This window comes from Octopus bimaculoides, chromosome 1 (genome assembly GCF_046866305.1).
Source record: "Octopus bimaculoides isolate indiv1 chromosome 1, ASM4686630v1, whole genome shotgun sequence".
NCBI classification, from domain to species: domain Eukaryota; kingdom Metazoa; phylum Mollusca; class Cephalopoda; order Octopoda; family Octopodidae; genus Octopus; species Octopus bimaculoides.
The window spans coordinates 65,890,393-65,903,712 of record NC_142928.1 but is presented as its reverse complement, the minus strand read 5'-3'; the positions used below and the strand labels follow the sequence as shown (position 1 = coordinate 65,903,712).

At 33.3% G+C, this 13,320-nt stretch overlaps 1 protein-coding gene across 1 annotated transcript in view; it reads right to left on the bottom strand.

The window, feature by feature from the left end:
* Positions 1–13,320, bottom strand: part of LOC106877501 (uncharacterized) — a 259,046-nt gene that overhangs the window by 118,470 nt on the left and 127,256 nt on the right. The window contains exon 2 of the mRNA XM_052967242.2: positions 3,597–3,643. Coding sequence (XP_052823202.1) covers positions 3,597–3,643 — 47 coding nt within the window. The remainder of the gene's footprint in view (positions 1–3,596; positions 3,644–13,320) is intronic.

The window sequence follows — 13,320 nt, the reverse complement described above, 5'->3', positions numbered from 1 at the left end:
ACCCAAAACACAAATGTTGACCAACCACAAGCCCATCAGTGGCTGTAAAAGCTCAGGGTTAAAAGCTGATATGGAGGGATTTATCATTGCTGCCCAAGACAGGAGCTGATTTACAAGAAACTCTCAAGCAAACATTCTCAAAAGTGGAGCAAACCCACATTGCAGAATCTGTGACAAATAAGTTGAGACAATAGCCCCTACAGTAACAAGCTGCTCCACCTTGGCTCCAACTGAATGTAAAGCCAGGCATGATTGAGTCGGCTAATATATTCACTGGACAAGGTGGCGAGCTGGCAGAAACATTAGAATGTCGGTCAAAATGCTTAGTGGTATTTCATCTGTCTTTACATTCTGAGTTCAAATTCGACCAAGGTTGACTTTGCCTTTCATCTTTTTGGGGTTGATAAATTAAATACCAGTTGTGTACTGGGGTTGATCTAATTGACTGGCCCCCTCCCCCAAAATTCAGAGCTTGTGCCTAGAGTAGAAAAGAATATATTCACTGGACACTTATGTAAACATTACAGCACAGAACATGCTAAAATCTGGTATGTACACCACCCCTTATCAGTAATTGAAGCAAAAAAATGCAATAATTTCATGAGATTTTAAAGTTCATACAGACCATGCCATAAACACCAGTCAACCAAATATTGTTAAAAAATTTTTTAATAAAATATATCTACTTGCTGACATGACTATACCATCTGACCAAACTGTATTTGCTAAAGAGTATGACAAATTTGTGAAGTACAAAGACCTAGAAGTTAAGAACAGCAGACTGTGTCAACTGAAAACACAAAGAATCTCAATTTAACTGGTATACTAAGAGTCAAAAAGGCATAAATGAGTCAAAAAATTGTCTTCAATAGCATTTCATGTAATTTTTTATCATTATCATGCTGAATAATTAATGCAGAAGTTTCTTCTTTTATATATCTTTATTTTCTTAAGTATTTATGTTTAAATTTATATTTCTCTATACAGTCTAATTCAATTTTATACCTTTTTATAGTAACATCATGCTGTGAAATGCCAGTATCACATGACAATACCTGCCCAAGGTAAGTTGTTGATATCTGGCAACAATTAAATGAAGAAATATCAAAGGAATTTAATAATGATAATAATTATTAAGGGCTTCAAATTTTATTCTATATGTAAATACTTATTTTTTAGGATATGTTTAATTCATTCTATTATATACCGTATGAAATCTTTTAGGCCTCTCTTCATTTTAATATAATTCATCTGTTCACCCCCATCCCATAGACCTTTGTGAGTCCCCTTGTCCAATGTTCGTTGTATTTTATTTTATCTCCTTAAGCCCCTTGTGGCTCATGAAGAAATTATTATTAAGTTGATACTATGATGTGCAATTATGTTCTCAGCAAACTAATTTCTGCAACCTGGTTTCAATAAGTAGTCAAAACTGCATTGATTCCTTAACTAATATCTTCCTTCTGCCCTAACATTTCTTAATATTTCATATATATGTAATAAATCATGATGTTGATGATCATGATGTTGGTAGGCCAACATTGTAATAACTTGCCCAGATATGTGTCTCAATACAGGAGTTATAATATTTAAGGTCAGACAGACCTTGCTTAAAAAAAAAATATATATATATATATATATATATATATATATATATATATATTCGTCTTTTCTGTAAATCTCAACTATATATCTATATATGTTTAAAAGGAAGCAGTGTATATAACAAACTGAAAAAGACAAAAATGTTTCCTTGAAACATTTCTGTCTGAAAAATTATGCTAGAAGAATTAACACAAACCCTTTTCCATAAATCTTTATTCCTGGAGACTAAGATTTTGTCTGTCTGTATAGCTTTAGGCCAGCTATAATGATTATATGTGCATAATGCATTTATAATGCATTTATATACAATCCAGATAACAACAGCTGTATGAAGCAAAATATAGCACAGGTACAAGGAAATTTCTGGCAGCTTCTACTCTTTCCTCTTCACAGACAAACAAGCACACACATACACACATGTACTTGCACACATATGGACACACACAAAGACATTCAACTCAACCACAGCTGGCCTAGAGGCTACACAATAACAGACAACACACACACACTCACTTAGAAATGCATCTGCATGTACATGCAAACATAAACATGCATACATACATACAAATCATATGCAAATGGACACAAACATGTATACATATGTGCATGCGCAAACATACAACTGACTGCTAAAAGTTTTTTTTGTTTTACTTTATTCTCCCTTCACTTGGTTACCTACTTCCCAAGATAACGGAATAGAAGAGTGATAGTGGTAGTGAGAAACATGAACAAAACTAAGCAATTACATTAAAATAATATATAAGGAAACAGCTTCTAGTCTTAGTAGAACTTTTATATCTGCTTAACCTGCTCTCCTTCCCTCTATCTACACTTTTTATTAAAAAACAACAGCAATTCTATATGATTTTCTTTCAGTAATTTTTTTTTCCTTCAGTAAATTTTTGAATGGCTAACTTAGAGGAAGAAGGGCAGTATACAGAACCATTTTGTTGCTTGAGCTACCACTGCGGCTGTTCAGGCAAAGGGGAGAAGAAATCACAGTTCATGAGTCGTAGTTGTTAAGTTAGAAGCAGTACATTACAATATCGAGTTATCCCCACACTGAAGACCTGGCCCGAGTTCTTTAAGTACAGCCACAAACCAGGTGGTGATGGTGGTATAATGGTTGTGTTAAATCCAGTGTCCCATTAAGTTTCACACCTAAAAGCAGATGCAGTCTATTTAATAGGTTTTTGCAAAGTTTCTGTATACCTAATACGTTTCACAATATTTTGGTTCACCTGTGCTGGTTGCAGAAGATTCTTGCCCAAGCTGTCTCACAGTGGGATCAAACCAGGAGCCACAGAATTTCTTCAACACACAATCAAGCCTGAACTCATGAAATTTGGTTAGAATCATTCCTCTTACTGTTTATTAAATATATTTTTAAAATAAATTTTAGTCAGTTATGCTTGACTAAGGCATGAAGATAGTTGATGGAATGTATAGGAGCAACCCACACACCTATTACTGAAGATATAGATACAAAATGGATTGAAATTGCTGCTTGCAATTGCTGATTCAAAATTTGGGGTTGAAAATACGCAGCTAAAAAATGCTTAGCTATGGATAAACATGATTCACCACTAGTGACAGGAAGCAAATCGCCAACTTGTTTATGAAATAACTAAGGCATATTTTAAAAAACGTTTTTTTTTTGTTTTTTTTAGCAATATGACTGCTTGCACTGAGTAGTTTGAGTAACTTCATAAAAGCTCCTTTCTAAGTTCATTCTTTAAACAAGAATGAGAACAAAAAATAGTTTCTGTTACAAAAAATATGATGGTAATTTAATGACAAAGGAGAAACAAAAAGGAGCATCAAGACACTATACCAAGGTCACGTTTTGTATAATGGTGCAGGAGATAAGAGTAAGATATAAAGAAGGAAAGGGTTGGATGACAATCAAATATATTTACTGAATTGTAAAAGAAAAGAAAATTATGATAGATCATATTGTATAATGATAAAGCTAGAATATGCATACTTACATTTCTAAGCTGGTCAAGGTTTTTCATAACATCATGTGATAAGGAACCTGAAAAAGAAGAAAATTACATGGTAAATATATCACAGTCACCATATAAATGTTAAAAATATTTTATATTCTTTTTTTAGAATATTTCTATAACAATTTTAATTCTATTCCCAACACAAAAATACTTCATAAACAATGCACCTCATCATCACAGTTCTCTGGCTCACAGTAGAATGCTATCAGATATCATTTATAGTTATGAGATATAATTAACATAGAGAATTCAAGGAAACTTTTTCCACAAGACACATTCACGTATACATAAATGTATGCATGTTGTTGTATGTTGTATGTTTGTGTGGATGATGTGTGCCAAAGCAAAACATTTAAATTAACAAGAAATTTGATAAGAAAAGAGTAAGTAAAATACAAAGTTAGATAACTTTCAAACTGTAATGACAGTAATTATATTGTCCAATTTTTCTGGCTAGCATGGATAGGAGAGCAATGCACAATAGCTTCAATCCACAAGTATCTATTTTTGCACTACTTCATCTACAAGGTGGAGCTTTCTAAAATCTCATCTGATATTTCTCAGTTCTAAGTCTTCTTCCTTGGTAATATTCTTATAACCTGTATATCATCCACTGCCAATCTTTACGCCCTTTTTTTTTCATTCAACATTTGTCAACTATTTACATGGTAAACAAGCGTTATTTTTATACAATGGTCAATGATTCTGAAGCACAATTAGTTTGTAGCTTACTGCACTTAATCTTGTCTACCAAGATTCTGCCAGAATACAGGACTCAAATTTCATACATCAATAAGCTTATTATTAAAACTGATAAAAATGATTTGGGATTAATCTTATCTTTTCTGGGCTACTTTTTTCTTCTTCTTTCAAATTAGATACCATGAACCTGTATATGTGTTGGGCTGGACTGAGCTCAAACATTTATTCCATGCGAGATACAATTTTTACAGGTTATGGTTGTTCAATCTCAAGTTAGCTCTGATCTAGCAGACCTATGATCAATGATATTTCAACCACAACCATCCTGATTTTTTTTTTGTATATCTCAAATCACATTGTCCAATATGTTCTTTTTTCTATAGGAGTAAGATGCAATTTAATTGGAGATTTGGCTGCTACCTTTAACAAGGCAAGTGACTGTGTTGGTTCTTTTGTTGGTTGATCTGATACAGCAGAATGGATTCTTATCTGTTATGCAGTAATACAGGAACAAATGTATTCTTTTTAAGCATACAATAAAGGTTATGAGTTCAGTTCCAGCATAAACATATGGATAAAAAAAAAGGTTAACAATATAAAACTTCTTCCTGAAGTACTAATTAATAGTAACTCATTTATATGTAGCTTTGTTGATATGACAATGATTGCATGCACTTGTTTACTTGCTATCTATTTTATTAATAAATAGATAAACCAACACGGGAGCATCGATAGAGACAGTTAATCTACTAAAAATAACAGACAAATCTCCCTAAAATCATACCGACTATCTTTAATAAGGAAGAGCACACTGGATAGTGTGACCTCACACACAAAGAACCAGAAAAGATCAGCAGTCATAAGCTGCTATGCCATTTAATTGTTGGTTGGTTAGATCAGAACTGATGTAGGGTTAAACAAAAACAGCAGCCAAGAAAGTTATTCAATCTAATTTCATGCTACAATTTCATTTATCATTAAAAACACACTTCGGTCAATTAAAAATAACCATTACTTTATATTTAAGCTACTATAAGATAAATATAAACAAATATAGTAGTTCCAAGTATGCTATTAGTGCATATTTTACAGATCAAGGCATAATGGCTGGCTGAATCGAAAATAAGAATTTCATTGAAAGACAATGAGTTTTTGAAAGTAGTACGATATAAAATCAATAATGGTTCTCTACTAATGCAACAACACCATTCTTGATGAATATATAATGATTTCTTTTGACAAGACACAAGACCTCAGCTGGAGAGGATTAGATATAGTACACAGCCCATGTTTCCTTTTTCTGTTTTTAACACTACAATGGCTTGTGCTTCTTTGAGTGGAAGTGGTATAAGACCAGTCAGCTCCGAGGGCAGTGGCATACAGCATTTTCGACTCATTCCTCTCCTCATCACCAGGAAATTGTCCACTCCAAGTTTGGTAATAGCAATTTTATGGCCCCAGTCTTTCTTTCCCAGAATGTCAGCTCTTTGGAATTCCTTCTCTGTTTACATTTTCCCCCACATTTGTTTACATGCAACTGTTCGACAAACTTAACAGAATTGATCTCAACAGTCTTAGAGGGATTGTGAAACTCTTGGGTATACCCACTTCCTCTAAAGCAAAGAGAGAGGAAGGGGGTTGGGGGAGGGAGGGAGAGATAATTAACGATGTAAGTGAACTGAAATGACAATAATTAGCAGTTGAAACAGAATTGTGGACTTTGCAATTAGTTTTACAGTAGATTGGCAAAGTCATCTGAGAGGCAGAGGTTTCCTTAATGGGTGTTTCTTGTTTTCTTTTTCAAAATCTTTACATTTTGAGTTCAAATCTCACCAGGCTCAACTTTGCCTTTCGTTCTTCTGAAGTCAGAAGAAAAGCAAACTAAAGTACCAGTTAAGTCACGCTAAGTCACCCCCACAAAAAAGTGTTGACTTTGTGCCTAAATCAGAAACAATTTGGAAAGCAAGCTTCTTCCCACACAACCATGCCTGAAGATTTTAGATTTTAAATTTAAAATTTAGCATCTAAACTGTATTTTGGGTATGTCTCTAGTAGTGTGCCAACATACTCTGTCTTCCGTATCAGAGTGGTTGGCATTAGGAAGGACATCCAACCATAGAAACCGTGCCAAATCAGACTAGGATTTGGTGCAGCCTTTCAGCCTGTCAGCCCTGGTCAAACTGTCCAATCCATGCTAGCATGGACAATGGATGCTAAATGATGATATTTGTTTGTATGTTTGTATGTATGTATGAAGATGATTTATAAGATTTACACACACATGAGCCAGGCTTTTAACAATTTCTATCAACCTTTTTTCTCACATGGCATTGGTCAGCTGGCAGCCATAGTAACAGGTATCAGCTAAGAGTGCCAAGCAGTAGAGAAAACGATCCTAAACCATATGGTTCCAAAGTGTACTTTTTAACATGGCTATTCTTGCACCAAGAATAACAACAACAATAATAAAAATCACTGTATGATTGTACCAATTTTGCCATTTACAAAGAAAACATTATGATTAATTGAGTCAACTCTAGCATATTACTAATAACTATTTTAGTACTCCTGTCAGAATGAAACGTAAAAGTGACTAACAGAAAATATAACATTTCAGGAAGGCATTAACTCTTTAGCAATCAACCCAGTTGAGGCTTTTTCTCTTATACAGAATGCTCACTTTAAAGAGATCAGGTTGAAATTATAACTTTCCCATTATAGTTTTTGTGTAATAACCTTTTAAGATATGTTACAAACCTTAACTTATTAAGAAAAATGTTACATTATCAATTTTTTTCAAATTCTTCATTATTTTCAAAATTAATTGAAAAATATATGCAGTGCATTTCATTGACAGCATCGGCACAAAAGGATTATCTTTGATGGCATAAAGGCATTGGAGTCAGGCTCCATAAATCACATTTCGCCCTCCCTACATGATGTTCAAATAACATGTGAATGGAATGATACTGACCTGACCTAACTTATATTAGATAGACAAAACTACTTTTAAATATTTATTTAGGGAAAGAGGATGTAAAAAAAAAAAAAAAAAAAAAACTAAATGTCAAGGCTGATTATCAATGAGGGGACTTTTTTTCTCTGTTTTGATGAAAAAATATAACAGACAAAATGTCTGCGTAATATGTACAAAAATAACAATCATTGTTATAACTGACCAATTATCGTGTCAGTTTTAGAGAGGTTAGGGGGCTTCCAATTTATGTAGTAATAAATGACAATAGCATACAGTCATGAAGTGTATCAAAAATATATAAACCATGAACAAATCTTCTAAGGTTAGTCTGGTTGGAGATTATGAACAGAAAGCTTTTATACAAAATATCTATCTGGTCATTTGATATGGTTGATACCTTTCACTTAAAATTTTTCCTTCATACTATTGTTTGAAAATAAAATAGTTTTTCTTTTTTTATTTAATTTTAAAATGCCTTATTACAGTAATTAAGACAAGACCAGATAGTGTCAGAAATATATTACAATGTAAGGACAATTGTTCATTTAATGTTGCTGTTGTTTAGCTTCAAGTCAACTCTGAGCAGATCTATACTCATATGTGTTCCCGCTGTGACTGTCCTTTATGTATACCAGAGACTATCCAATGTTCTAGCTCTCATTCTAGATTGCACCCTTATTAGCTCTTACCCTTTTTATGTTTTTAAAAAGTTCAAATGTTACTGCACCCTTATGTTGAGCCCTGGATCAAATCATATAACTCCACTTGCTCTAGTCATAAAAGAACACATTTCATTTCTACTTTACAGTTGAATAGTTAGCAGCAGGAAAGGCATCCAACTGTATAAAAATAGTTGTTCCACTTAAAAGATCTCACAGGGAAAATGATGTAATATAACAAAACAGAAAAATTGTTAACATACAATGTACATTTTTATAACTTAGAGACATTCTTACAATCTAGTCAGCAATTTATGCATAAAAACCTAATAGGTGAGGTAAATCAATGTATTTTGTCTACAGACACAAAAACATGGGTTTTAGTTAATATAACTTGGAGCTGGGGTCCACAATCTTATTCAGCTATAGCACAAGAATGAAAAGAAAAAAAAGTAAAATGAAATCAATTGAAACAGTAAACATTTGGTGGGGGTTTCTGGTAGAATGATTACAATGGTTAAATACATGAAGATATGTTTATTTAAAACAATACAAATATTAGCAATTGAGGTTTAATACTTGATTATACTAAGGTTGGTTCTAAGTGAGTAAATCTATAATAAAAAGTTTTCCTTACATGACCATACTATTCTTTTTATTTTTTTTTCAGACCATTTATCTAGGATTACATTATCTTAGGTGTTCTTTTTTTAAAACAGTAGGATGTGATCTGAGAATGATTTGGTAGCTATTTCTAGAAGATTGAGTGATCACCTAGATGCTCTTTTGTTAGTTTGATTAAAGCTTAAAGAATGAGGATTTTTTTTTTTTTTTACCATTCTCTGACAGTGAAATAAAATGATAGTTTTAAACAAGGCTAGGAAACAGGTATCAGGTTCAATTGATTATCAGGAGAATAAGAACAGCAAGAGTCATTTCTTTTGACAGGGCTCAAGACTAAATGACTTTATTTACTATTGCTTCTTATCTCACAAACATTTTACATAGAAGAGTGGAAAAGTCATAATGATGTTGGAGAAGGCATGACCCCAGAATATAGGGTAACAATGAAATACTATATTTAACCTTGCACTCCTCAGTATCTGTCAGATTGCAGCATTAGCAGTAGAAAAAGTACCGGTAATTAAAGGAGATTTGCTGTCACCACAAATCTAGTGAACTGACAGTAATAGCAATAGAAATGGTAATGATAGTGTTGTTGTTGTTTAGCTCTGCTAGGTCAGCTCCAGCAGACATTCTAACCATGATAGTCCTGCCTTTTCACACACTGTATATCTAAGACTAAATTATTTAATGTGGGAGATTTGTAGCCTGTTGAGTGACTCTATATAAGCTCTCTTGTTGACTCACTAATGATGGTGGTAATGAGATTTTTCTTTTAGAACCATTGATTGTAATATTGATTTCAAATTTTAGTACAAGACCCACAGTTTCAGAGAAGAGGATAAATCAATTACATTGACTCCGGTGTTCAACTAGTACTTTATATTATCAGCCCTGAAAGGATGAAAGGCAAAGTTGACTGTGGCAGCATTTGAACTCAGAATGTAAAGTTGGAAGAAATGCCATAAAAAACTTTTCCCAGTGCAGTAAAGTTTCTGCCAGTTTGCCGCCTTCACAGTGATTGTAATATTAGTACTTGTTTAGCCCAGACAAGCTCAGATTAAAACAGAGCTTTGACTAAAGGTCTTCCTGCTATAACAATCCCATCTATTTTTTTATATATAGTGTTCTGGATACATGACCTGTTTTTCTTAAATGATAGTGTAATCTTAAGGAAATTTGGTTGGTATTTCTTGCAAATAGAGCAATCATATACAGTCTTGATCACTGGCTTGAATACTAACAGCAGGCAGCAGCAGATGCAGATTTTCAACCAGTTTCTCCATCTGAAATTGGTTCTTATAATGTTTAATATCAAGAACAATTTAATTTCAAAGTAATAGACATTTATGATCTATTTAAAATATACCAAACAAACTTATACAATTATGTCTAGTGAATATTTTTGTTACTAGTTTACATGGTGATCAGTTTGAGTTAAATTACATTATACCTACTCACAACCTCTTAATATTCTTGAGGCAGTCACACATACATAACATACATACCGCAACATTTGGAGATAAACATGTTGAATTTTATAGAAAATGAGGATATCAAGATTATAACAAATAGGTTAGATATGGTCCCAGAGAGCCAAATCAAGAATCAAAAAAATAGTAAACTTTCTCTATGGTAGATAAAAATTGCATAACTTAGAACAGAAAGGGCAGTACCTTTGACATTTGCAGGACCTCCGAAAATAGTATGGGAAAGGAAGGAAGAAAATACAACTCACTAGAGAGCAGTGCAGGTATACTCATATCAAATACCTGGTCTCAATGTTTGCAACAAAATAAATTCAGCAAAAGATACTCAGGGTGAAGTTGTGAAGTGAAACAAGCAAAGGGTTGTGTCTATGACATAAGAACAATTAAGGCCCATGCAACAGGCTTCTGCACAACATGCATCTATCCAGTTTTACTCAAGAGGTCTGCATTACCCCAAGCATATAATAGAATACTTGCCCAAAGTGCAAAGCAATGAGATCAAACCCAGAACTCTATGATTGATTATTGCAAAGCAAACTTCTTAACCACACAACCATTCAATGAAGCCACAGCATTCAATGAAGACCATCAAATTATTAAGGTGTTTGTCTAACAGCTGGAGGAGTTTATATTCAAATCTTGACTCAGGTATTGCACAGTAAGTTTTAATAGCCCAGTCCAATCTCATCTAAATATGTACCATGGGCAGTGGAACTTACTGGAATAAGCAATCTAGGAAAGAAGTGTATACTTGACAAATGTCTTATCATACAGTGCTAAGCTAAAATCCTTTGCTGAACCTAGAGAAGACAACAGGGAACCCCTTTCAAGGCACCATTCTCTGAATTACTACATAATGGTACATATACATGTATAAACATTTCAATGGCTTTTGCAAACATAAAACTGCTAAATACACACCTGTGAGAAGAATGAGTTAAGTGTATTCATCCTCATCTTTTCACACCTGCTATTCCATGCTGATATGGGCTGCACAAGATTCACAGTGTCTCACCACTTGTCACAGACCTTTACCATCAACAGAGATGGCCATATATTTTATCATTTTACCAGCACAAGAGCAGGACTAAGGAGTTCTCCTCTGTGTAATGTATCAGTTTTTATTTAGAGTTACTGTTCTCTAAGACAGCTTACCTTTATTATAGCTTGCAGAATCTACATTTGTTTTTTGTTTTTTTACACTATTTAGGCATGTAGCCTTTGGAGTCCATATCTCTTCTGTTCCTTATTGTTTTATGTATTTGAAAATCAGACATCCATTTGGATATTTTACACACAAACATTACATTACATTATATTATATTATATATAAAATGGGGGAGGAAAGGGTTAAGAATTCAGTTACAAATATCCTTTTCAGATATAACCTCTGCCTTCTTTGGAAAATACTTCATCCTGACTGAAATACAAACAGTCAGTAAATTTATTCAGAACAGCAAAATTAGTCATATGTTTTATGTATGTACGTACATACACACACACTCATTTGAATTTAAAACAGAATTACTCATATATAAGTAAGTTTGCATGCATAAATACACACAGAGATGCATACACACATACAACACAACACGCACACATACAACGCAACACGCACACATACAACGCAACACGCACACATACACTAAGAGCTGATTTAAATATCAAAGTAAGCTTTCACGGTGATTATTTAAACTATTTTCCTCTACATCATGACATTACAAGATCTCTGTTCAGTGTCTCCCAACCCAACCACCACTGTCACAACCATCATAAAGAGAAAAATTATCACTCACAATTTCATTTATTGATAAAATTATTTTTTTTTAAATGTTATTTTTGCTGATATTAAAACATTTTTTGCCAAGCAGACAGAAAATTAGAGAACTAAGAGGGGAGACTTGAGAGAGAGAGAGAGAGAGAGAGAGAGAGAGAGAGAAAGAGAGAGAAAGAGAGAGAGAGGAACAGTAAAATGACTGGTGGTAAAGCTCCCTCACTCTCTCTCTCCACCCTCACACACATATGTGCACATACACACTACATACACATTTATGGCTTATGACAAAAGACTGCTACAAGACATATTACAAACAAACATTCAATTAAGTATATTATATTGTAATTAAAAGATATAAATTTAAAAAAGAAATTGTACAAAATAATAATAATAATAAGATATGTGTGTGTGTGTGTGTGTGTGTGTGTGTAAACAAAAGTCTCTTAAGCAGAATGTAAGTGACTGTACATGTTTGAAAACAGTTTGTGTGTGTGTGTGTTTCGTTTTATGTAAATGTGTATTTCTGAAGGTTTATGTTCAGAAAGGCATCTGAATATTCATTAACAATTGTTGGAGAAGCTTGTGTGTATGTGCATGCATGCATGTGTACATATGCACACAGATATACATGTGCCTGTACATAGTTGATTAGAGATGGGAAAGTCTTTTTCCTGTGTGCAAATACACTTTCAAGTATGAACTGCACACTCAAACTTAAATAAGCTTGTTTATGGATGTGTATCTTTTTAAGGGAATTTAGAATTAACTTTTTTAGAAAATACCTTTTTTTCCCCCCCGCTTTTATAAACACACTCAGGTTTCTGTTGGTTAATATAATATCTAAACATATTTCCAGCCTTTGATTGAGCAGGGAAAATGATATTCCAAGCAAGTTTATTTATCATAATATGTTAATGGGAGATGTCACCATAACCTATTCAGCTAAAACAATACCAAGAGGGAAGAGGGAAAATTTAATCTATGGTATTAATTTCATTTTTAGCTTAAGCTCTAGTAAACAAATTTCTTAATTAGAAATAGATGAAATATATATATATACACACATATATATATATATATATATATATTATCTAGGCATTAAAGTGCTTTATTTATTATCAGAGTGGCAATGGTTACATTTATACCATTTTATTTCGAGGGGAAGGGATGGGAACATTATCAGCTTGAAGAGAAATGAGCAAACACATATACACGATGACCATTTAATGACCATGCTTGCATAGGTCAGGCAGAATTTGCTGATGGAGATTTTTTTTGCAGCCGGATACCCTTCCTATCACTAATCCTCATCTGTGTCCAAGCTAGTTAATATCTTCCTATGACCAGACATGTTTTTCACTGAAGACTGAAAAGGAATAACCTCACATATGATTATGATGCTCACTTACGACCATCACATGATGTCTATACTTACAATGCTTTGATTGGGTCCGGGCTATAGCAGAAGACACTA